Source organism: Apostichopus japonicus, chromosome 13 (genome assembly GCF_037975245.1).
Source record: "Apostichopus japonicus isolate 1M-3 chromosome 13, ASM3797524v1, whole genome shotgun sequence".
In the NCBI taxonomy this organism is placed as follows: domain Eukaryota; kingdom Metazoa; phylum Echinodermata; class Holothuroidea; order Aspidochirotida; family Stichopodidae; genus Apostichopus; species Apostichopus japonicus.
The window spans coordinates 21044658-21070926 of record NC_092573.1 but is presented as its reverse complement, the minus strand read 5'-3'; the positions used below and the strand labels follow the sequence as shown (position 1 = coordinate 21070926).

General features: G+C 37.0%; 3 protein-coding genes and 1 pseudogene across 3 annotated transcripts; 2 read left to right on the top strand and 2 right to left on the bottom strand.

Moving 5' to 3' along the window:
* Positions 1-603: 603 nt before the first annotated feature.
* LOC139979258 (U2 spliceosomal RNA) lies at positions 604-772 on the bottom strand (annotated as a pseudogene).
* A 350-nt stretch (positions 773-1122) lies between these two features.
* Positions 1123-6000, top strand: LOC139978371 (G2/mitotic-specific cyclin-B-like). Its single transcript, XM_071988520.1, has 9 exons — positions 1123-1297; positions 2014-2187; positions 2492-2596; positions 2971-3126; positions 3628-3783; positions 4334-4570; positions 5161-5304; positions 5498-5602; positions 5878-6000. The coding sequence occupies exons 1-9, from the start codon at positions 1271-1273 to the stop codon at positions 5974-5976; spliced, it is 1203 nt and encodes a 400-aa protein (XP_071844621.1). The 5' UTR covers positions 1123-1270; the 3' UTR covers positions 5977-6000.
* A 423-nt stretch (positions 6001-6423) lies between these two features.
* LOC139978370 (coiled-coil domain-containing protein 112-like) lies at positions 6424-17199 on the bottom strand. The gene is made up of 13 exons (XM_071988519.1): positions 17132-17199; positions 16533-16675; positions 15928-16049; positions 15165-15254; positions 14287-14362; positions 13876-14065; positions 13211-13297; positions 12204-12353; positions 10840-10980; positions 10106-10201; positions 9339-9584; positions 8771-8889; positions 6424-8501 (listed from the first exon to the last, which is right to left on the bottom strand). The coding sequence occupies exons 1-13, from the start codon at positions 17177-17179 to the stop codon at positions 8468-8470; spliced, it is 1542 nt and encodes a 513-aa protein (XP_071844620.1). The 5' UTR covers positions 17180-17199; the 3' UTR covers positions 6424-8467.
* Positions 17200-17400: 201 nt separating this feature from the next.
* On the top strand, positions 17401-25035 carry LOC139978372 (sperm-associated antigen 8-like). Its single transcript, XM_071988522.1, has 4 exons — positions 17401-17684; positions 20685-20877; positions 22443-22666; positions 23315-25035. Exons 1-4 carry the CDS (start codon positions 17604-17606, stop codon positions 23435-23437), a joined length of 621 nt encoding a protein of 206 aa, XP_071844623.1. The 5' UTR covers positions 17401-17603; the 3' UTR covers positions 23438-25035.
* Positions 25036-26269: the final 1234 nt, after the last annotated feature.

Below are 26269 nucleotides of genomic sequence, written 5' to 3'. Positions count from 1 at the left end.
TTTTTGATTAATTAAGGGTCATTAGAGGCAATCTGGTGTTATATTTTGCAACTTGAAGTAACTTTATGTTCAAGAATTTTCGGGCTTAGTCTGTCCGATATTTTTTGTTTTTATTGAAGCGGATAAAAAAGTTATACAAAAAATGGAAATTAACCTTTTGCTTTGATAATGTTTTGAAATAAGAGTGTTGAAATTGAGGCGGTTTACGACGGGGCCCTCTGTGACCTTGCAAGTGAGAAAACCACTGGTTATTGTGATGGCCGGTCGGTGGAAAGATCGCATCTGGGGGCACCCTTGGGGGCACGTTTTTTCAGAAGGGCACGCTCCCCCCCTTCCCCCCAGGACACCCCTTTGGCGACGCTGCTGCACCCATATGAAAAGAGTTGCTATGAGGAACACAACTCCCGGTGTCGAGGGCCCTTCCTAGCCTAGGGAGCTTTGAATCACTGAGATAGATAGCTAGTACATATACCTTTTTTTTTTTTTTTAAAGAAACCCGGAAAGAAGCTGGGCACGAAAACCAATCAACCGAACGACCGATCCGCTCTCAACCCCAGTCCCCTTACATCGAGACTGTGACTGTGTATTCATCGTCAGGTGTGTATTACGATTCCCCTCGAAAGGGAACAGATACTTTTTAAGAAAAAGTCACCCAGGAAAGAACCTGGGCACGAAAACCAAACTACCAAACGACTGATCCGCTCTCAGCCCCAGTCCCCTTGCATCGGAACAGATACTACACACGATCTTAGCCAAAAGGCCGTGAAGCTAGTACATATTGACACACATAATTAACCTAGAGCGTATAGCTATCCTTACTGTGTGATAATTTACTTGAATACATTACCTATTTTTGTTTTGTTGATGTAAGCTCGGAAGAATGTTTTTCTTCATCTCATTGTCCTTCTCTTGTAATAACAAAAAGAGCTTACGGAGATGCCATTTAAAAGATCCCGAACATCTGTAGATATTTGTCGACAATGCACGGTAATGTGTTTACAATATTGTCCAATCAGATAGCGCTAAAATATTGCGTTGACCAATCATCTGTTCGGTGCGTTTATTCAAAGGAACTCGATGCATTAAATCGTGTACACTAGCTAGTTGCTATAATACCATTGTACAGCTTTTGTGTTCTGTTGAAGCACTCTCCATTTGAGACACAGAAATCTGGTAAAAGCCGGCGACAAACTTTCAATCATTCAGTTTACAGCTTCAATACGAGAAGGAATTATAACTTGAACTTACATACGAAATATATCTATCTAAAATGGCTTTGAGAGTTAGAGCAAATGGGGTGAGTATGTGACAGCCTGGCGCTAGCCTGTCCTAACACGAGTAACGTAGAGCCTAACCTACTTGAGTAGGCCTGCGTAAGGGCTAGCCTTTTCTTTACAACTAAGCTTAAGTTAAGATGCCGTACATGTTAGACATAAATTACACATATGTTCTAAGATTTTCCTAACGTTAGTTGTTAGCCTACCAAACCTGATAGTTTAGCTAAACAAGTGAGCTTTAATTGGCCTCATTCTGTATATAAGAATATTGTCATATTGAGCAATTTTAAGGATATATTTATAAAGATTTTTCTGCCATTTTGAGCACTGATATTCAGTATGGTGCCCAAAGCATATTTTCATTGAAGAGAATTATTCACTGATTTTGTTAGCAAATCCGATCCAACAACCGGTTTCAATCAGATTCAAATTTGGATCGTGTGCATCCCATTAAATCTATCATTGAGGGTAATCTCCTACTTCCTGTTTGGAATAATGCAGTAACCTCTACTATCTAGCCTACCTAACAAAGCTTTCCCTTTAAGAGTGATGCTACTACAGTAATGGTCAAAAGCTGGAATTTGAACATGCTATTGTTTGATCTTTGAGAAAGGTGCACAGACTTTCAATTTAGTTTCAGATACTGCACTGCGTGATATTGGTAATTTATTGCAAGTTAATGGAAGATTGTCATTTATGAAATGGTGATAATAGTACTTTATACCTTCTCCCACAGAACGTCCAGTTGGGAAAGCGCGATGCTACCCTGAAATTTGAGAACGTGAAGACTAGGTTGGCAGCAAAGAGTCTGGCCACCAAAAGCAGTCATGTTGGTACCCGTGCAGCTCTCGGTAACATCAGCAACGTAGCCACTAGTACTGGGAGCACATCATTAATCAACGCCAAAAAGGTTAGTTAACAGATTCTTGGAGACCTTGGAAAAGGGGAAGTGTTCAAGATTCTTGAAAAAAGGAAGTGTATTACTGTAGGGGTCCTCTGTTGGACTGACCAAGTCAAAAGCTCTAAGATTTAATATTTTCAGCAACCAGATTACATTTGCTGCAAGAATAGTCATATTTATGCTCGGCTTGTACCGTTTTGTATTTGGGTGTTTAGTACAAACTTGGCTATAACAGAGCATAAAGACCAGAAGAGTGTGATTTGGAACTTGCTTCATGAATTTTAAACCTTACCTTTTTTTTTTTTTTTTTTAGGTTGGCAAGAAAGATGGAAAGACAAGCAGGGTTTTGGGAAAGTCGAAGGCAACATCTTCGCTTCATTCTCTGGCTGCCAAGTTACCAGAACCAATTGTTGAACAGGTATTACAGATGTACATATCGCATGTCATGGATCTTAAATTGAGCATTTGCCCGGTTTGCAAAGACTTGATAGTAGAGTGTTAAAAACATGCAGCTTATGATACAATTCCAGTCACTGAAATAACCTCTTTATGGCCGCAAATAACATTGCTGGTTAAACCTCCACTGAAGATCCACTTACGATAATTTAATAGCAGACTGTTAAACAGCATACCCAAAACATCTTTACAAACATTTCCCATACCCTTGGATTATGACATCCTAAACCAAGTCACCCCTTTGTCTCTAGTACTACTTACTGCATGTAATGCTCCCTGCATAATTTCCAATCATTGGCTTGTAATCATGTATATAATTTCTCCTTTTTGTTTTAGCCTAAGTCTCCAGAAGCAATGGACTTTGATGACATTCTACCCAAGATGATTTCGAGACCGTTCAATGTAGAAGATATCGACCAAGATGACCACGAAAGTCCACAGCTGTGTAGTGAATATGTGAAAGATATCTATCAATACATGCACTACTTGGAGGTAAATAAACCTCTTGACAGGGTAGTCCCGGAGACTTTATATTTTAAAATTATAATAGAAAAATTATTACTTAACTTCCCTTTGAAATGTGCATCCAAGTCCTACATTGCGTTTTCAGGATGTGAACTTTAAACAAAGGGTTGTAACGTTAGCTAAACACTACCAGCAAAATGTTTTCATTTTTCACGTTATTGTTTTGACCTCGAATTGGATAGGGTCGTAAGTTTGCTTTACGGAATGTCAAGATATTAATCGGTACCCAATGACATTAGTGTGTTCATATGATGCAGGGAATGATTGATTGGGTATTGCATGGCAAAAAGAGCAAAGGTTCTTTTAACAAGGGAACCATAAAATTTGATTGAGATGACATTGAGAGCCGAATCTAAAGGGCTACACAAACTATTCCCTGGAATAGAGCAGATATGAAAAGCCATGACACTGAATTTGATATTTTTGTTAACTATGCACCCCCCACTTGTGGCTTCTTTCTATTCACAGAGAAAGTACAAAGTGGAAGATTACATGGAGAGTCAAGAGATTAATGTCAGAATGAGAACGATTCTTGTGGATTGGTTGGTGCAGGTTCACTTGAGGTTTCACCTCCTCCAGGAGACACTCTTCTTGACGATACAACTCATAGACAGATACCTTGCAGTGAGTATCCTCTTCACTTATTCATTCATGACTGTATATTTGGGGGGGGGTACTGAATCTTAAAGGAGTTCTCTTTCGATGTCAAATGGACTATAATAGGTTAAAATCATGGTAGATGTTCATCAAAAGCTTTACATTTCAATAAAATTTCAACATCTTTTTTAAAAAGTTTTAGTTTCCATGATGTTATCACAGCTACATAGGTTTGCTTGATGCATTGGAATAGTAAGAGTCACCCATTTCTTAGTTTGTACCCAACCATGCCAAATGGTTTACAGATTAGGTTTAGACCTGATCTTTTTGACAATTAACTTTCAAAAAGTTTTGTCCTTTGCATTGGTGGTAAATGCCCTCCCAATTACATTCATGGCTTTGGAACATGGCATATATTTGTCTCATCATAGGAATTGAAAGGGCCTAGTTCAGAAAAGTTTCTGTTTTAAACAGTATTAGAATTTCATCTGAAAGTAGCTGCCATCTCATGCCATGTTCTCAACTAAATGTTTGTATTATCTTATCTAATGACACTACTTATCTGTTTCTCTTCCAGCTCCATTCCGTTTCCAAAAACAATTTGCAGTTGGTCGGTGTGACGGCCATGTTCATCGCATCCAAATATGAAGAGATGTACCCGCCCGAGATCAACGACTTTGTTTACATCACAGATAACGCTTACACCCTTAACCAAATCAAATCCACTGAGTGCCTGATGCTGAAGACGCTAGATTACAACCTGGGAAAACCGCTTTGTTTACATTTCCTGAGGAGAAATTCAAAGGCTGCTGGGGTAAGTCTTGATGATAGTATTTAGGGGATGTCCAAGAGATTTATTTGACTTTTTGAGCCTTACCAATAGTATTTAGTGGTGACCAGGAAATGGGGTTCCAAGGGGAAGCCCCTGATTAAGGGTGAGGGGAGCCGAAGAAATTTTGGCCTTTTAGCGGTCATAATTATGATATGAAAGCTTAAGAAATGTACACAAAGTTAAACTTGCCCAATTAATCTATAGCTAAGTGCTGACTCAAAGAAAGCCAAAAAGACATGTGCAAGATCAAGGCAAATAAGTCAGCTTCAATGATTGTTAGAGCTAAGGCCTAGTCTTTTATAGGATACACGCACATGCTATAGGGTTCATCGTGCGAAACACTTACTGAACCCTAATGCACAGTGCATATTTACACGGCATTCACCACAACTTTCTTCGCAATTTGTGAAACTTGTGGCATGTAAAGTAGATCCGGTTTTGCGATGGGCTTTTTGAACTTGTCATTGACAAGTTCTTGAGTGCTGGCATGAAGATTAAGTCTTCGCTCTGACATTCACGGTACCTGCATAATTAACACTGTATAAGATTTCATTTTAATTTTCTCTTTTAAGGTTGATGCCCAGAAACACACCCTAGCCAAGTATCTCATGGAGTTAACATTGCCAGACTACACCTTTGTAATGTACGACCCTTCAGAAATTGCAGCAGCTGCTCTCTGTGCTAGCATGAGGTTGTTGGAAGATGAAGCAGAATGGGTATGTTCATTCATTATTCATAAATAATCATATGGACAAAGCCATAGTTTAATACATACATTTTAGATACCAAGATTATCTTTTACCTTCACCATGCCACAGCTAGTGGAAACTAAATTTCCCTTCAGAGTCAATTGTGTTCCATGCATTTGTTACGCTATGACACTTTCTCATTACATTCTTTGCATTGCAGGATTCAAAGATGGAATATTACAGCAATTACACAAGAGGAGAAGTGGCCCCTATCGTAGAAAACATGGCTCAACTGATCCTGCGCTCGGAGACTTCGAAATATCAGGTACTTATGTTGAATTGGCCTATGTTAACAGATGAGCCAAGCTATATTACACAAGTAAACGGTCTATTGACAAGGCGGTTCCCTGCACAGGGAAAACCTGATCTGACCATTCAGCTTAAAAGGTTGTTTTCAAAACACTCCAAAGTTGTAGTTCTATTCCCCTAACCTGCACATCTCCCAATAACTTGCTCATCGCCAATTTACTATGATTACAACATTAATGTTCGATAAAAGGATTGATCGACGCCATCTCATTTTTCCTTTGCTCCTCACAGGCTGTAAGGAATAAATTTGCCAGCAGTAAATTCATGAAGATCAGCACGATATCTGAACTGAAACCAGCTTCAGTGAAGAGGTACCTGCTCGACAGCTAGGTGTTGATAAGGCTGCCAACAAAATAACAATGATACAATCAGTACTGTGTTATGGCTTCTAAAAATTTTTAAAGCCTGAATCTCATTAGCTTTACGGATGAACTTTCGAGAAGGATAACAACTGCAGCAGACTATTTCTGAAAGGCACTTTGCAAGCGACTCCGCTTTACCGTCATGTTTCTCTCTTTCTGTTGTTTAATGGAGTAATTTAGTTTCTAGTACGAGGCATTGTCTGAACATTTTGTTTCTGTTCTATCCAGTGGTCCACACTTTGATACACATCCATGATCTGCATTGTCTGAACATTTTGTTTCTGTTCTATCCAGTGGTCCACACTTTGATAGATATTGCAGATCATGGATGTGTATCTAAGATCTAATATCTAAGATATTTTCGTTACGACAATCCATTGAGCGTAAATTGTTATCGACTGGTGATTTACTACTACACATGTGACGGACAAACTTCATTTTCACTTTAATAATCTATTCACTGGTTAATCATTGATTTGAATAACAAGAATATCTTGTGTATCTTTTCTATAAATATTTGTTATTGACTGGCATGTGAGAAAACAATATTCACAGATGGATGACCACGCATTTTACTCATCTTGAATACCCACACTCGTTACACAATTTTGCTAGGTTGTATTCATGTACACTATATGATGGTATTGGTCTTCCTTTGAATCCATTTGAATAAAAATCAATATGACAAACAAGTTGTAAATAGTAAGTTGCCTTTGTAAGATCCTTCCAAAGCCAATGCATTTTCAAATGCGTTTTTAAAAATTTTCATCAGCTTTTCATCTAAGGCTTGTTGACATTGTGGGATGTGCTTTCATTCCATTTTTATCAATTATGAACTTAGAAAAAGGTCTTTTATTCCTTTTTTCAAAATCATGTAAAAAAATGTATTATATGCACTGTTTTTGTTTAGTCTAGTGAAGTTTTAATATAAAGTTATACGAATATACTTCCTTCTGTTCTGTTTTTCTTGACTGTTGCAGTTTTATAAAAAAAACACTGCTGTAGAGCATTCATAGATGGTAGTGAACTAATCAAATTAATATTAAACAATTTGCATAGTATTCACAGGATAATACTGAGCACAGAAATTCTACACTGAGGAATTCTTAAATTTTCCTCTCAATCCAATTTACTACAACTAGGCTTGATATGAAAGTCCCCTCACTCTCCTTATTAAGTCCAGAAGTGTAGGCCTACACTGCTCCCTCCATATATTGTTCATCAATGTTTTATTATTTACATCAAAGGCTTAGAATTCTTGCTGTTCATCAAGTCTTTTACATATATCAATCACAAAACAGCAAACTAAGTTAAGCCAAGTTTTTTCCCTGCCAAAAGCATTAATTGGCGAGTAATTAAGGACAGTTGCAGATAATGAGAACTGTCCACTGACTAATTCCACATTTTATATTAATCCCATTCAGTTCGCCCAACCCACTAGATTGAATCCAACCAATCATAGATGCAGGTTAAGTTATGAGCCGTTGCTAAAAAATAGATTCAAACGTTGGTAACTTAGTACAACCAGCCAGCTGGTACTCTCACAGCTCCCTGGTACAACTGCCATGGACAATCTACACAAGTCAAGCTTGGTGTTGTATTACATATTGGCCAAGGACGTTCGTAGCTTTTAAATATTCAAATTATGGGCGAGGATTATTTGGATCCCAACGGAAAATATCTTCGCGAAAAACAAAGTTGTAAATATTTCTACTTTTTTGCCACCATTTGAAGTAAGATTTGAATAAATAAGCTAGCTATGTATGTCGTTATGACATCGTGGAATCAGTGAGGTTGAGATAAACCATAGAAAAGAACTCAAAATGCTGCTTTAAGAAAACACTAGTGTTGAGCATTTATAGATGGTAGTGAACTAATTGAATTAATATTAAAAAATTTACATGGTATTCACAGGTTATCACTGAGCACAGAAATTCAACAGAGAAACTCCTCTCAACCCAATGAAGAAAAATTAGTACAACTAGGCTTGATATGAAAGTCCCCTCACTCTTTATTCAGTCCAGAAGTGTACACTGCTCCCTCCATATAATGTTCATGTTTATTATGTTACATCAAAAGGCTAAGAATTCTTGCTAGATCAAGAATATTAGGTGTCCCTGCTCTCCATGATGGCACAGAACAGAATTAAGAGTCATAAATAGTTTTAAGGAAACACTGTCGAGCGAGCATTTATAGATGGTATTGAACTAATTGAATTAATATTAAACAATTTGCATGGTATTCACAGGTTATCACTAGGCACAGAAATTCAACATAGAGAAACTCTAAAAGTTTCCTCTCAATCCAATGAAGACGTTTACTACAACTATGCTTGATATGAAAGTCCCCTCGCTCTCTTTATTCAGTCCAGAAGTGTACACTGCTCCCTCCATGATGTTCATCAACGTTTATTGTTATACGTCAAAGGCTAAGAATTCTTGTTGCATCTGAAGTGAATATTAGGATACCCCTGCTCTCCATGATGGAACAGCTCTAGGATAAATAAAGGACAAAATAGTTAATAATATTTCAGAGCTAAAATTATCAAATCCATCATGGATAAGTGACTTTTCTCCATCCTAACAAACTGTCCTTGCATACTCCTTTAGAACAGCTTTCAGCTACCTAGTACAGTCACTGGTTCAAATCCTCCTCTAGTCAAAACCATTCATAAAAACAAAAATAGTTATAAAACAACTTTTTAAAAACTCTTTTTTTTTTCCATAAACAATTGAATGTAAAGCAGTAACCATAATACATACCTGTGAGGAATGGATAATAAAGGTCCTTTTGTTGGTGTTCTCTCAGCCTTTTGTCTTTCTTTGAGTCCTTTTGTCAGTTGATAAAGCCTGTTGGGATCTCTAGTTACCTTCACTTCAACCTGATCAAGAGAGAAACCATTGATAAGGACTGATTGGCCACACTTGATTATCGCAGTATGGTGGCAAAACTTTGGTTAGTCACTGTTCTTTATTCAGCCTTGAGATATCGGCATAATACCTTCTTTATTAAGTTGAAAGTCATCACAAGTGTTTTGCCTCCAGTGTCAGCGTGCTCAAAACTCTCAACGGTATTTTCTGTATGGTTACAACCATCCAGAAATTCGGGAGTTTGAACAGACTTAGGGATAGCAAATGTCTCGGTGAAAGAAAATGCTTTGATAGTGTTTGCAAAATCCTCTTTCAAACATTACTAACTCTACATTTGAGTGAAAATGAACTTCTTTAGAGAATGTTTTTTTTTTCTAATATGAAAAAGTGAGAATATACCTTTTTTTGGGGGTTTAGAAGTAACACCATATTTATTAATTATGTATTTCCTCAAACTGACCTGTCCCTTTAAACGTTTCAATTTCTTAGCTCTTTCCTGTTCGGCAGCTTCTCTTTCTTTCTCCTTTATCATCTGCTCTTCTTGTTTCTGCCTGTCCCTCTCTCTGAATCTCTTTACCTCCTGCTGGGCAACTCGTCTCCTCTCCTCCCTCTCCGTCTCTAGTCTCTCTTGTGCCCTCGCTGCTAAATACTCTTCCTCCTCTGCCCTCCTTTCTCTCAATTCTTCAAGTTTTGCTTTAACTTCCAACTATAAAAGGAATGATAAGAAGGGCTACACTATATATCTGGCTGGACAGAAACCATTTGGGAAGACCAAAATGTCATGACTACAGAGAAACGGAATCATATCGGATGAAATGGTGCTATCTGGAATATCCAGACATCTGTTACCCAGATCTGATATATTCAACCATTCATTATTGTATAATTACAACTATGTATCATGAGTAATCAAGAAATTAGATCTAAACAAATATTTTAATAAATTTAATTTTAATCAATAGGCATAAACAATCAAATATACAGTATGCAATATCCAGTTAAATAGCAAAACACTAAGTACAGAAAACTGGACTATCCAGATCTGTGTTTTATGGTATCTGTAACCTCCCATTGCGGACATCTTTGTAGGATAATCCAGCTATTACTCTGTAGCATGGAAGAAAGACTACAGATAAATAAGCATCACAGATAAGAAATCTAGCCAGCCGAAATATATAATGTATCGACCAAAGATGCCCAGAATCATGGTTTCCTTCTTGGTCATACCTGTCGCTGTTTTTCTTGTTCAAATCTTTTCATCTGTTTTCTATTTTCCAGGAGCTTCTTCTCTTCAGCTTGTGCCTTCTCCAACTCCTTCTGAACCTGTAGAATTAACGATTATGTCATCAATCTTTAAAAGTCAATTTACAAGATTAGCATGGCCACACAGGGTAGGAGGCCAAGGTGGGAAAAGGTCGAGGGGGAGGGGGTTATGTTCTCCCACTATACCACCGACTCCCCCCCCCCCCACACACACAACTCCACCCCTGAAGAAATACAAAAAACCATAATCTACTGCCCTGGGATCATCCTACACCCCAATTCATAAATGCATGTTAGCTGGTAAAATGGTTGAGGGAAAATGCTGTGTCAGATAACAGAAGATGTTTGGTGATCCTACATAACATTACATTACTACAATTGATTAAATTAGACAACACTGCATGCTCACAGTATATCAATCACACTAGATCAACTAGAGGTGAAACTTACGCATGAAGCTAACTTTTAGATGAAACATTATTAATATTAATTGATATCAGAGTAGGTTACAATTCAGTACTACCATTTAACAAATTTATAAAAAATTTAGAAAATTTTTACATTTATATTGTTACACTGATGCAATAGCTAACAAACCTTATGATAACTTTCTGTAGGATGACTGTAGATGCAAATTACCCCAAAAATATAAAAATAAAAAGAAGTGAATTCTTAAAATTGATGATGACATCATTTACCTTCCATGCGTTGAGTTGCGATAACCTTTCCCTTCTTTCGTCTTCAAGTTTCTTTGTTCTGGCAGATGCTTTCTTCTCATTGGTCGATGCCTCGTCTTGCTCATGTCGATCTGCTTGTTTCAAGAGTTCGTCCTTCTTTGCCTGGAATAAACAAACAAGACGGAATTACTGTAAACCAATGTATTATACGGTCTCATTTCCTGCATGTCATTGTACATAACAGTTGTACATGTTCACAGTGCCAACTCTCCATCAACAGCAACTTTTACTCTCTGAGAGCATCTCACTATAATGCCAATCACATACCCTTACTCAACCCCATCCAATCTTCTACCCAGATGATATGTGCTGTGTTTACACTATTATCATTCCGTATCCCTGATGAAGGTTTGTACAGGGGCTACATGAATCTGAAACCAAGTTCAAAGATTTCATTTTTCATTTCATTTATTTTTTTCCATTCCCTCACAATGATTATATAATAATAAGACGGTGAAGACAATACCATGCAAAGAAAATAATAAGTAATAAATCAAATAAAAGAAAAGAAAAATAATGGAAATTACGGAGAGAAAATGGAGGAAGGGCTTGGAAGCCGTAGCTTGTACAAGAAGCCCACCAAAAATAAAGATAACATGTATAAAGGATATGGGCATGATAATAAAGCCCCTTACCAAGAAGGCCTATACCCCCACCCCACCCCTAAACTAAACAAAAAAGGCTTATTTAACCTAATGCTGTTGATGCTACATGGATAATATCTCTTGATAACATTCAAATGTTTACCATTGATGACAAATACAATTTGATGAGGTTGGGATGATAAAAGGCAGTTATATATTATTATATCTACCACTAAACCAATAACAATCGACAGCTAATGTGTACAGTACACTAAGACCTTCAACCAAAAGATGACTTGTGTGCAGCATACATGATATAAACTTTTTTCAGAAAAGTCTATCATTGGCCGTACCAAACTCTTTCTTGTAGGCATATAAATAATGAGATATAACCCTATCTTCTTCTTCTTATCTTACAAACTTAGCCCTTAAAAATGAATAAATACAAACCTGCAAAATCCCTCCACAACTGAGTACCAAATGTAATGTAGTGTTCAAAATACACATATATAATTGTAGTTATTACATTGGTTTTAATTTATGATACAAATACGAAGATTGCAGCCATATCAAAGCTAATCTACTTGCAAGCAACCTGATCTTTTTGACTTCAACAAGCTCACAAAAGAAAGGTCATGACTTCAACATCAGGAAGAATTCATGCAATTGCCAATTTCTTTTGGAAGGAAGGCCACGTCCTTTAGTTTCAAAAAATCAATAATCTCACCAATGTAGACATACCTCTTTAAAAAGTCTCCATTTCTGTATGGCCTCTTTCTTCTTTTCCATTAACGATGTGTATTCCTGGTACCAGGCTTCATGTTCCTTCACATCGGTGAAAGTTCTTCCTGGTAAAGAGCTGGCTGCTTCATCCATAAATATGACTTTACCCTAATATCCAAAAAGAAAAACACATTGGAATAAAATGAAAAGGCACTTAAAAAATATGACGGTTGCTTTTTTGGTTATTTTGCCAAATTTTCATGCCAGTTCAGAAGTGTTAGAGTAATCATACCACAAGGAATATTTGGAAGAGCGAAGGGGTGGGGGGATGGGGACGGCAGAAGGCAGCTAGTCTTCTAACTACCTAACAATGAATGAAATAGTTTGTGCGAGGGAATATTTTTCTAGAAGGCAATGAATAAACAACATAAGGAATGTGTGGCGAGATATCCTACATAGCAAAAGCGATTATAATTTTTTCTGATACATCGGGGACATGATCTTGATGTTTACCTGGTAAATAGCTACATAAAAAGAAAACTTTGCTCTTACTAGTGTCCATACCAAACATCTGTGATGACTTTTGTGTACATTTGAGAATGTAATAATTGAATTGAATTATGAGAATGAATAACGCGTTTCTCGTGATGTCGTGATGACGTAATAGACGTCGTAATAGATGTCGTAATAGACATTATCGTTATGTCTATTACCTTATGTTTGTTTCTGATTCTCATGAACGTTCCGTGGTCGTATGTTTATTACCTTATGTTTGTTTCTGATTCTCATGAACGTTCCGTGGTCGTATGTTTATTACCTTATGTTTGTTTCTGATTCTCATGAACGTTCCGTGGTCGTATGTTTATTACCTTATGTTTGTTTCTGATTCTCATGAACGTTCCGTGGTCGTATGTTTATTACCTTATGTTTGTTTCTGATTCTCATGAACGTTCCGTGGTCGAATGTTTATTACCTTATGTTTGTTTCTGATTCTCATGAACGTTCCGTGGTCGTATGTTTATTACCTTATGTTTGTTTCTGATTCTCATGAACGTTCCGTGGTCGTATTCATCCCATCCTCCTCGATGGCCTCCGGTCTGCTGCAGGAACCGCTGCAAGAGAAGACAAGAAACTGACAGCCCTGTTAAAGTAATCAGACAAATTATTTCTCTGTTTTTGAAAAACTGTGATAGCTCGAGGAAATTACTTAGAAGAAACAGGTCGAAGAAACATTGTAAACAAATTTTGAAAGAATTAACCCTTCGACCATTATGAGATCTAAACACCTCATTCCAATAAACAAACTTGATCAAATCCTGCTCTAGCCAAAATTTCTTTTTACTCGTTTTCTGTCAACTTCGTTTAATATTTTACAGGTTCTGCTACTTTGTAAAGACAAAACTAGATAGGCAAATATCGAGAAGGATTTGTCAGAATCTTCTGTTATACAACGGCGACTACTCTAGTCAATATATTGCTCTCCTCTTTTCGTCTCTCTCACCTGTCTGTTTACTTGTCTCCTCCGTTCATGTCATAGTCTACCTCCGAAGATCTCCACTTACACAGCCAAATCAACAAATGTCGAAGAAATATCACAGTTTATCACCAAGACCTTGATTTAGGTTAGACACGGCTTTACAACTTTGACAAGCCATGAAGTTTGCCAAGTTTAAAAATATGTAAATCTTACCTCGAAAGCAGCAACTTCTGGCGGCATGTCTGCTAAGATGCTCTTCTTCCCGTTTTTAATTGCGGTCTTCTTGGCTGGTTTATCTTCTGGAATGGTGACCGGTGGTAGTTGAGACCAAAGGTCAAAATGTTTGTCCAACTCTGCGACCTCCTGAGAGATGACAAGTTCGTCCCGCATCAGTTGTTCGTATCTGCGAAGTGAAAAATAAAAAAAAATCCTCGTGTATCTTATTTCAGAGCAGCTGAGTCGGCTGGTGATACTGGAAGAGAGAAGTAGATATATTCAAGCATAATTTTCAAACTTAGTAAAAACATGCTTCACAAGATTTGAGAACATTTTCATGACATTCTGGTGATACGTTTCTCCACCATTGTTATCTAAATCCTATACGTTAACTTACTGTTTACTCACATTGTTTTCTGCTGTTCTTTAAAATTGTTTAGAGAAGCCTCAATGGATTCCATCAGCTCCTTCAGTTTTTCTAGGACTTTGAGGTGATAAAAAAAACATAAGAATTACATTAATTCTAAAATCACCAAAGAAAATGACTTCATTACTCATTACCAAAAAATTTCTAACTTCAAAGTCGGCGCAGCACAATGTCTCTGATTCCTTCATCCAAGGGATTAAAGTAGTTAGTTGGGTCTTCTTATCAATTGATGAGAGTAGTACACCCCACACCCTTGGAATTATTTAAGGAATACTGTTGGTAACTACAGTTTATTTTCAAATTTTGTATGAATGTATTTGTTTTCCTTGATAATATACACACCATTTATCCAATATGGCAAATAATATTCTTACAAAACATTTGCATATTGATGAAATTCTATAAAATGAGAACATTGGCAACTCAGCAAGCATTCCTAATGTATCACAATTTATTGATAAATTATAAGAGGAAAGTAAACCTATTGAGGAACATCTGCCATGATGACATCACAGATCAACTAGCCTTAATTAAGGATTTGGTTTTACCTGGTAAAATAGTTTACATTTGTACAACCATATCTAGAGTTAAAATCAAAATGGTGCAGTGTAAAAAATAAAAAATTTCTTCCATTTGTCACCACTGGCCACCAATGGAAATATCCCTTCAAGTATGAATGAGAAGAATTCAACATAAGACAGACCTGTACCCTTTAACAATGGGCCATGAATCTCCTACTATCCAACATAGCTTACGCTCTTTGAGTACATTAAGCCACAGAAGATGAGAAAAAGCGCTTAAAAGTAGAAGATAGTCTCACAAGAATGCTATCAACTATTCCAGTCCGCATTACACTTACATTCAGGGGTTGGTTTCACATTTTGCAATTCGTACTGGAATTTGTCCACCTGGTGACGGAGTTTAGTTAAATGATTCTGCAGTCTGCTCTCTGAGAAGAAATTGAACATGAGGAAATTGGGATTATGCAAAAAAAAAGTGTAATAATTTACTCTGGTAACACTCTGACTCAGACAGACTACAAAATGCATTTAATAAAGTATCTTGAATAAATGTATCATGGAACTATTCTAGAACCCTAGCAGATATAAAACTCAAATACTTTGAAAACTGGGTAACAATTTTGTCTATGACTCTTGTATTAAACATGCTTCTATTTTTTGGCAGAACTTGGTGTGAGGTATGACCAGCAATATTTTCAAACATGCTTATTTGCTATAAACCCTATTGCACATTGATTTTTCTGTACACATCCTTCAATCATCTGAAGCTTGCATAGCTTGGCTCTGTGCTAAATGGCACAAAAGTAAAGTCTACCATACACCACATTCTTTTTCAGTTTCAGATGCATTCATGTATAGATTCTAACACAATCAGTCAACCACCTGGTTTATATTTCTGCTTTTACTCATGCTCATGGCACTTTGGATAACTGTCAAACGGTAGATACTACCACAAGATTGTGTACTGGTGCTTAGCACTTTCACTTGTACACCGACTCAAACTCATACCAAAGGCAAGTCTAGTTGCACTCATACTCATCCAGCTCTAAACATACAGTTTCAAGTCTGCTAGGCTAGGGTAAAGGTCTAAAGTTTGGTTACTTTCGGTCTTTCTGTCGGATACCATCTTCATCTCTTGCTCCTCCATAGTACAATAATCTTTTCTGAAGTCGTTACGCTTCCCGTACAGATGAGTTCCCTTCTCTCTCTCTATTGCACATATTCTGAAGGCAGATCACAAATATGTCAAGTTTAGTTCATTTTGTATAAAAACAAAAACTCTTACAATTATTAGCAAACAATATTTCTTTACAGCATCTTCCATGAAAAATGAACTTTTTTTATAACATCCTTTGAGTGCAAACAACAAAACAGTAACTTGGAATATGTGCATTTCAAGGGTTGTTCAAACAAATATGCTGATAACTGAACCATTATACAACCATGAATCATTCAAGTATTTAGGAAATTTTAAAATATGTTACAACCACCAAGAATTGAAGATTTGCTTTCAGCAGTAATCCTTTTGTTTTATTTTTCCCCAAAATGTTGCCTTTTATTATTGGCATTCAACAAAAATAAATGACCCTATCGATTTATGTGTTATTAATAGGCATACACTTTTTTGATAAGTAACATATAGCTGTGCAGCTTTTGTACATACATTTATGCAATTCATAATAGATCTATAATAAAATAATTCATACTGTTTTTCCAGTTGATCAATTTCTCTAAGTAATTCTATTTTCTTCACTTGCTCTGGGCTTTTAGTGGCCCATGATGGCTTCTTGGTATCACTTCTGCCTGTCATGTTGTCACCATTACTGGAGACACTTTCAGTCTTTGGAACCTGTAAATAAAATGGTATTACATGATAAAATTCTTAGAACATTTTACAATGCTTTAAATTAAGGTCACCATATTTTTCAAGAAATCTGTGGACTTGATACTGATGTTGGCCTTCCTTGCCAAAATTCATGATGAAAACGAGGAATTTGGATACTTAGCCTAGGCCTTGTGTTATTTACTCCAGGCCGAATGAAGCTGTTGGCAGGCTAAATTTACTAAGCCTACTTTAACTTAAGTCGTTATTGTTTACATTGCAAGTTAGGCTAGGCCGACTGATACTAGGCTTTAGAGTATAGGCCTAGGCTAGGCCTAGTCCTATTTAGTAATATTACCAGCCTATATAGGCTTAAACTCTTGGTTATACCTAGTAAGGTCCTTAATACTGGGTTTAGCCTGATGGTTTATTATTTTGTAAGTTTTAAAGAGAGGAAATAGCTTATCTTAATTGCGGACATACTTTTCGAGTTGACGAATGTCTGGAATCTCTTTTACAGGAGGCCGCCATTTTGTAAGGCTATTTCGCTTCTAGAAAAAACAATTGTAAAATAAATATTCTAATATCAGTTCCGTCGTGATAAAAAATGCATACATTTCAAATAATACCTTTAATTATACATTTTAATCCTTTTCATAATTTCTTTAACGGACAAAAGCTTTGACATGTATAATATACATTTTCATAACTGAATTGCACCTTAGCAACCGTGTACATTAGACGCCTGTGGTGTGCAACAGCAATCGACTATGCCAATCTAGTATTAAGTTGTATTAGTAATATTAGCTAGCAAATGTACGTAGTTGTGTAAGCCGATCGTTGAATAGGGCTAAAAATTGGATTGTACTAACTTTGCTGGTGCCTTAAGTCTAACTAAGATTTGCACTGATTGTTGTTCTTTTAGATTTACTTCGAAGCTGCCCAAGAATCAGCAATGTCAAATATAACTCTTAATCCATGCCGCACAGTCAATAACTCAAATGGACGTTGCCTGTTGGAAAATTGGGTAGAAGAGGTAAGAATGATTGTACAAATGTTGTTGCCCTAGCTATCCGAGTCTTAGCCTAGGCTACTCATTGTATTATCATCGAATTATACAGTACATTTCAAAATGTTGGCCTATATAATAGTAATTTTGAGGTCAGATCATACTTCTTAAATTTTAGAAAAATGTTTATCATTTTAATATAGCTAGGCCCATAGGCCTAAGTACAGTAGTTCATTAGTTTAATGTTATCAGTGTAAACTAAACATTTCTCTCTTGATGTGGGGACTGTTATTAAGTCTACAGTTCTATAAATTGTAACAACATTGCAGGGTTGGCCGGTTTTTACCGGGCGGTTTTTACCGCCCCGGTAAAAACAAGTTTTTTACCGGTTTTTACCGGGAGGTTTTTCCCACCTATAAGTGGGAAAAACTGGGAAGAACCTCAAATTATATAGAATTCCTAAAAACTCATGTGGAACTTGTGGAGGAGCATAGAATCTACAAGAAAATGGCATCTTATGGTAGGGGGTTGGGTTACATCCAAAGAACAGCTATGATCTATAACTTGTGAGTTTACCGATTAGACTTTTATAAATAATTCAAATAAATAATATATTGGATGCTCAAATCAACCAACTTTATTTTCCTATCGAGATGCATAATTCCATTATCTAGAAAATGGACTCGTATCAAACTGTTGGTGCCTCCTAGGGCTATGGTTCGTCATATTATACATGCCACATTAGTCCGCTCAGATCCAAATGATGATTCACATCCAAGAACGATCACTTCATGTCTGCGATAAATTGTACTCTGTTCACACTTCGCACTAGGCACTGTACTATGCTTATATTGCTTATAGGCACTGTACTAAGTGACTGTTGTGACATCAACTAATTTGAGAATAAGTAACAATTGGAACAGTTACTTGTGTTGTTGATACTCCTACCTCTTCAGTTAGCCTATACACAGGAAGTGCCCAGTATCACCTCACCTGTCCACCTCAAAGTGTTTAATCACTCATGCATGAAGTTGTATAATAATTGGACCATGTTTGCATCAAGGTAAACAGTTTGGTTGTGTGAATGGCTCCATAGGGCCATTGTGCGTTTAATACTTTAATTGGGCCCATGTGCCTTACAAAGTTTCAAAGCAGTTTCTATTGAGCCCCCTGGATTGAAGTTCACCTCAATAGACTGTTGCCTACTGTATTAATGGAATGAACTGTCTGAGCACATAATATTATATTATTATATGGTTCCTTGTCCCTTTGAGGCTTTGGATGCCATGGTTCGCCACTTCGTTCTATCCTCCGCTGTTCATGCCACATAATAGGCCTGAAGAATTTAGGAGGGGTGAATGTCCCAGTGTAGACCTATAATGGTTTGGGCAATAGGCAATGCATACTGCTAAAGAGATTGTGACAGAATAGCTATACATGTGCAATACGAAAAATACTCTTTTTTCCACAAAAAGTAGAATAAGAATGTGATAAAATAGCTCAAAATGAAGCTAAGAAACTCCCATATTCAATAAAATATGCCTGTCATGAAACAGTATCGTGCCTACTGATGACCCTGCATTTTATGGACAATTAATACTAGTTTTCGAGACGGAGGCGGTTTTTACTGGTATTTACCAGTTTTTCCCGGTTTTTACCGCTTAGTGGGAAAAACAGGTTTTCCCGGGAAAATGCCAACCCTGCAGCATTGCCAAATTAAATTGTACCAACATTGTGAGGCATTGAAGACTCACCTCAAACCGCATTGCTTGCAAGTGAAATTTTCTTCTTGTCGCTACCAAATGCAGACAGTAATGAATCGTGATACTTTGTTATCTTTAATTAGACCTGAGATGTCCATTGCTACTATATACACTGTGTTGTTGTGGGTATTGACCATAGCTGTATGTATTGACTGTATACAGACACTAGTGTCTAATTACCGACGGTAGCAAGCTGTGTGTGTATTTTCTGGGATCGATGGTGGTGTCTAACACTTCTGTTACACCTCATTCGAAACTACAGTAGGTCAGATTACCTGCATGAGGTGTCTCTTTGTGCACGAGTCTTCACACCCTTTAAACATTTCTTTCTACGATGTGAAAAATGAAATTGTAACCAAACATGTAGACAACATTTTTCTTGCTTTTAATAATTCATAGGCTTGTTTAGCATGTGGTGGTGTACGTAGAGCTTAGTTGCACTGCTAGACACAATAGTCTGTAGTAGCAGGTATCCTAGGCTAGTTCAAATTGTAACCACTTTTACAAACGTTTTAATAATGTCGCCTCCTCAATGCATTCCTAACTGTTATTGTTAACTTTTAAATTCTAACAATTAATCCCAAATATATTCTTTTAACCTCATTTTAACAATAAAACACCATTTGATCTTGGTACAAATTTGTATTTGTAATACATTGTAAACAAGTCATCTGAGGCCATAGAAGCAGGGAATAATTAAGTTTAAACCTTTTGCAAAGCACTTACGAAGGCAATGAACTTTGCCTATTATAAAATTCTGTGGTTCTGTATACAAAAACTTTCATGCATCTCTGCACTTTTATAGCAATTCACCCATTCAGCACAGCATTTTGGGATACGTACAGGATCAATTTTTCACTGAGAAGACCTATTGTATGTGTTCCCATCGAGTCTGAGGAACTGACCTTTGATGAACCTCACCGTAGGACAGGTCAAAGGTCGTGTCATCTATAGATTTACAAGTGTTATAAAAACACAACCTGGACAGATTGTGTAAAGTTCTTTAAATATCTACAACAATTAAAGATAACTTTGATATGTTTGATATTTCTGTATAATATATATTTCTGTATAATATATAATATATATTTCTGTATTCTCAAACTAATTCATCCTAAAGTCATCCAGGCATGAAGTAGGTTTAGCCAAACTGAAATAATACTGGACATTTCATCAATATTCAATCATTTCTTATTATATAGTTTTGAGGTCGGCTGAGAAAAGTCATGAAATTTAAGTTTCCTTTTTCTTTGTTTTCTAACAGAGACAAGTGCAAGACCTAAAAATTGAACAGGAAGTTGGTGCACAGGGTGATGACCAAGTTACAAATAGTACAGTCCAATTTAAAGATGGACACCCTGGTATTTTATCGACAGAGCCCAGCGCAGACCCAGAGAAGACTAGCACATTCAGGCATTCGTACAGTGAACCAGGAAAACTTAGAGTTAGAACAGTTGGTATGAAGATTTTTAACATTTGATGATATCCTAACATATGGTCTGCATAACTCATGATTAAACACACAGTGTATTATCACACACAGGAAAGTAGTGCTGGCCACTAGATCACTTGTGTCTACAATCATACAGGTGGCTGGTCAATTACTTAGGTGTGCTCAAGGATGAATCCTAATGGCAGTTTATGGGGTAGTTTATGCTATCAAGTAACAACTTATTCATGCTCGAGTGAATTTGAGGACTTTTCCTATAGGCAGGCTTGACCGTCATGCTTAATTAAATTATATAAAATCTTTAAATAAACATCGTTTAGTAATGGGTTACAAATCACTAACTATTCTAGCAGAAGAATGTCTTTGCTCCTTTCACCTTTGCTATAAAAGTGCCATGAAACAGCTTGGCATTTTACTGAAGACTTAAGTTGCTACTTTTTGAAGAAAAATATTCTTTTAAAAATCATTCAGTGCTGTCAGTTACTGACATTCACTTTTGCGTCCAAAACATGCTGACAAATTAATAATGGTCACTTTTGTTCTTATTTCTGTAGTCATGTTTCTACCACTGTCAAAAATCTTTCCCCTTTTGGAGACATTTTACAGTCAAATTTGAAAAGAATGAACTTAAGTTTACACCAAATTAACCCCTGTCCCTAAAGTTAGGTTATTAATTAACAACTTGGTACTTTTTTTCTCTCCTCCAACATCCTGTTTATGCAATCTCTGTTTAATGAACTCAACTGTTTATCTCTCCACATATAGCTTGCTTATCTCCTAAACACTTTCTGTCACGCCCTGATGTGGTCTCTTTTTCTCATACAGTCCTTTAATCTTCTTTACCAGAAACAGAGCCTTCATTTATTGTTAATTATGATGGAGTGGAGGTTCAGTTCATTATTATAGTTTCTTGAGACTGATCACCCTAAAGAGTGCTACTTACATGTTCATTGAATGTACAGTACTCTGTGGTAGTTTATTTTGAAGTTCTAGTAGTATCTGTTCTGCATCATCCTTCCATTGTTTATTTCTGCATCATACTTCCATTGTTTATTCATTCTTCTACTTGTGCAGCTGAAAGTGTTATATCAGCAGTGCTCTCTTTCTGGTATGTTCCTTTAACCTTGACTTGCTAACTTGACACTGTCTATTAATTTATCCGGTTACAGCAGGGACTTGACTCACCCAGGTTTAAGATTGGGGGGGGGGGGGGAGTAGGTGTTGGATCAATTTCAGGGGTGTTGAAATTAGACAACAACCAATGCTGTGAAGATATTGGGCAGACCTTGCTTCCCTCTCCCACTGCTCACACCCCAACCCCCCGTCCCCACACCCACCTGTCCCAATTAATGTATCATAGTGTCAAAATAGCACAGAATATAGCACTTAATTACTATGGAAGGCCAAGGTGGTAAAATATACTGCTGTGGAAGCTAGCCAAGTTTATACACAATAGCACCAACTCCATAATTTTACTACATTTGAAAATGCCCTTAAAAAGAAACTGGTGAACAAAGGAGAATATTTTTGTGTCATTTGGTAACTTTACAGTTTGACTTTTATTTTTTACAGGCTCTAAAAGGGAGCTACTAGAAAAGATGTTGTATGCTAAAGTCAGTCAAGAGGTACTTGCAGAATCTGACCCCCCACCACCAGAACCAGACTATTGCAGTGTGACACAAAACGATTTCAACGTCGAAGGATTCGTACATGAATTGCCACCACCCAAACATGAACACAATGTCGAGACGGAGCAACCGATCACATTCTGGAGTGCACATAAAGATAAAATACATGTGAGTTACATGCAAGTGCATTTTATTTATTCCCCCATCTTAGTTTCGGGGGCACACAATTAATTCCGTTTATTGCTTACTCTGTTCAACGGATAATCACAGATATTACACCTTTTTTTTTTGTGTAAAAGTAAGTTGGCCTGACGTTTCGATCCTAGCAGGATCTTCTTCAAAGGCTAAATGACAAGTAACAGTAACAGAAGGGACAAAAACACACACAGAATACAGACAGGTTAATGAGCATGGTGAACACCATAAAGAGATAGATGTAATGGGATTAGTAGACAAGGAATGGAGAGAAGAAAGAAAGAAACCATCAGCAGAGGAAGAGGAGAGGTAGGAGATAAACAGTGGAGAGACAAAGAGAGGATTAAGGGAAGGGGGTAGTGAATAAACTGGAGAAGGACAAAGACAGAAAGGTGTGGAGCAAAAAGGGTGGAAGAGAGCTATGAGAAGAGGAGTGATTGGGGGGGGGGGACAAAGGGAGGAGGGGGGGGAGACAGAAGAAAAGTTAGTCATGTCCTTCCTGAATGTTGAGCCTATGAGATTGAATGGTGTGAAGGCATTGCATCCACAGCCTCTCTCTGCTGATTCCCACTAGGTCAGGTTTTTTCTTAATTTCTGATTTTATTCTTAATCCTTTCATAGGGAGTCACTCAACAGAAGACATACAATCATCCTTTCAAGAAGAGTTCCAAATTCAGCACACCAATTGAAGAGCAATGGGATGAACCAAAGCCCTATGAACTAGAACAGCACCCCTGGATGTGACAGAGCTACCTCAAAAAAACATTCGTTAAGAAAACAATGTGCCTATTATTTGCATAATGGATAAGACAATTACTTGTACTAACGATTTATCGCCTTGACGAACAGAACAACAATTCATTGACAACACGTTTTTGTCTCTCTGAGTCAAACAATTAATTTCTGAGCATGAATACAGTACTCAAGTGGAATTTTGTTTTTTCATTAAAACTGAGAAAATTATCCAAGTTTGTTGGTTGTCAAACAAGTAATTCATGTTAATTGTATATAGTACATTTAGCTATGCTCAACTGGGCGTAGTACATGGAAGCAGTGTGCAGAGAATTCTTCCAAGAAAAATATTCAATATAAGTTCCCCCTTTGAATAACCCTACCCTGTTTCCCTCACCCCAATTTGTTTCATATTGTGAATAATATGCTTTCATTTACTCCCACCCCTACCCCCCCCCCACTCCAATACCAGACTTTTGTGAATGATGTTACCACTGTAAACTAGTCAACCGGGTGATACCATGAATTAAATCATATATTTTTATGCTTTTTGGAATAAAAGATGTCATTGAAAGATGAACAGAATAAATTCAGTCAAGAGTTCAGTGTATTGGTTATTAAGCTGATGTATGGACAAATATTTTTAATTTTAATCAAATATAATTCAAACCTGCAGTTGGGTTTAAAGAAAACCAGTGTATATATTGCATGTAAATATCAAAATCATTACAATTCAATGGTTCAATGCCGTCATGAATAATATGTACTGATTAAAGTTCTCCAATTAGACCCGCTTAAAACAAACATGTTGCCGAGTTTTCACGTTTCATCATGGGGTTGGCGTGAGGTGAAAAGTCTTCTATATTATGATAATAGGTGTAACTGTCACGTTTTGGCCCAGGAAGGTTGCGTGGTGTAAGAATAATTTTCAAAGTTGTTGCCTCAAAAAAAATTCTCATTTCGTGGGCAGGTTGAGGGGGAGATGGGGGAGGTAGGGATGGTGAGTTTGAAGAGGAGGAGTTTAGCTGGCAAAGTCCCTGTCCCATTACAACTATTTTGATGATTTGCAAAAACTTAAATGTATTGTATACAAGACATAATGATGCAAAATGGTTTTCAATATTTTTATTTTTTTTATTTCCCCGACATGGTGATGGAGAAATGCACCTCTCCTCTCTATTTCATTGTTTCGCACAGTACAGTTCATATACTCTCCCAGCAAATACAAATTTTTGGCCTATTATATTTAATTAATATTAATTAATAAAGTAACATATATTGTATTTGTTTGTCACACAATTCATAAAATATTATTAGAGTACGTAACTCTCTCTTGTACATAATTGTTCTGCTGAATTTTCATATCAGAAATAAGTACCCAGCTATCACCTTCCTAACCATTAAAAAGTTTTTTATATGATTACTATTGCTTTGTTTTTAATAGTCCTGAAGGTATGAAAACGTATTGACTTATGAATTAGTTTGATAAATGGTAACAATTCGTTTATTGCAGACTCTTTAACTTATTCGTATGAGCAACAGTTTCTTGTTGTTTCTTTTCTTTTGCTTCGTGCACGTGTATTCTAAAATAAACAAGTACAAACGCTGTGTGTGCCAGTTGTTAGTTGTAACTTGTAAACTATTTATTTTTTAATTATGGATTATAACATCGAACAGTTCACTGTGCTAGGGAGTTTATCGCCTGCCAGGAAACCTTACCGTTACGAATTAAGCCACACGAGGGAAGTCATACATGCATTTACCCCCCCCCCCCACCCCACCAACCCCCCTTCCGTTGGACCAGGGGTGGGACCGTGCATGGAGGTTGTTTATTTTATATATATTTTTGTTCCCTTTTCGACCTGATGTGGTGGGTTTCTTCATTCGCCAACTGTTGCTGGGCAACGATGTATGTATGTTAGATCCAGGAACTCACAAAGAAGCCTCATTGGATTATCAAAGCCGCAAGCTGACCGAAGTCAGTCTCTTTGTCCGAAGTTTCTCTGACCGAAGTCAGAGAAAGTTTCTCTGACCGAAGTCAGTCTCTGTATAAAAGCATGGTACCGCTATCTTCTCCGAAAGAAGATACTTCTCTCATGATCCATCAGAATGATTTACTTCAGCATTTCAAGACAAGTAAGCTGAGGAAATTTATTAATAGGTTAGTCTGGATATCACGTGCTCCCTATTTGGCTGCGCAAATAAAGACGTTGCGACTGAACAGCAACTTCTCGCTGTATTGTAAGCTCAAAATAAAAATAAAATAAAACTGTTAGCAAACTGCTTATCCACTAGAGAGCTAGCTGTGTAAAGTGGATGTGTAAAAGTAAGTTGGCCTGACGTTTCGATCCTAGCAGGATCTTCTTTAGAGGCTGAATTACAAGTGTATTGTAAGCTGACAGAAAAGAATGTTAAAGCCGAATAACATACTTCAAAGTTCTGCCTTTCTATATATGCAGTGGAGGGGGGGGGGGGGGCGGGGGCGGGCTTGGGCCAAGGCTACAGAGAAATATGAGACGAAGAATAACTAATTTTTCTCATTAAATGTGTAGCTAATATAGCCTACTCAAGGGGAATTGAAGACTGCCAAAAAGGGTCTCCGACCAGACTCTCGACGTCCGTGGCTAATTTTGGCAACAAGATCAAGCAACCCCCCAACCCCCTCCCTCCTACACTATTCCCTGATTATAATTATCATAGGCATATATATATATATATATATATATATATATATATATATATATATATATATATATATATAAACTCTACTCAGAGTTTCATGCTTACTAGAAATCGTCAGGAGGTGTACTCCTGGTTGCAAAAATAAAAATTTACATTACGCTC

What these genes read in the sequence shown, in the direction of transcription:
- LOC139978371 (XM_071988520.1), top strand. Translation starts at nt 1,271, where the DNA reads ATGGCTTTGAGAGTTAGAGCAAATGGG. An exon ending in CATTAATCAACGCCAAAAAG is followed by an intron (nt 2,188 to 2,491) that starts GTTAGTTAACAG and finishes TTTTTTTTTTAG; the next exon opens with GTTGGCAAGAAAGATGGAAA. An exon ending in CAGAACCAATTGTTGAACAG is followed by an intron (nt 2,597 to 2,970) that starts GTATTACAGATG and finishes TTTTTGTTTTAG; the next exon opens with CCTAAGTCTCCAGAAGCAAT.
- LOC139978370 (XM_071988519.1), bottom strand. Translation starts at nt 17,179, where the DNA reads ATGGCGGCCTCCTGTAAAAGAGATTCCAGACATTCGTCAACTCGAAAA. An exon ending in GACATTCGTCAACTCGAAAA is followed by an intron (nt 16,676 to 17,131) that starts GTATGTCCGCAA and finishes TTTTATTTACAG; the next exon opens with GTTCCAAAGACTGAAAGTGT. An exon ending in GAATCAGAAACAAACATAAG is followed by an intron (nt 12,354 to 13,210) that starts GTAATAAACATA and finishes TTTGGATATTAG; the next exon opens with GGTAAAGTCATATTTATGGA.
- LOC139978372 (XM_071988522.1), top strand. Translation starts at nt 17,604, where the DNA reads ATGTCAAATATAACTCTTAATCCATGCCGCACAGTCAATAACTCAAAT. An exon ending in TGGAAAATTGGGTAGAAGAG is followed by an intron (nt 17,685 to 20,684) that starts GTAAGAATGATT and finishes GTTTTCTAACAG; the next exon opens with AGACAAGTGCAAGACCTAAA. An exon ending in ACTTAGAGTTAGAACAGTTG is followed by an intron (nt 20,878 to 22,442) that starts GTATGAAGATTT and finishes TATTTTTTACAG; the next exon opens with GCTCTAAAAGGGAGCTACTA.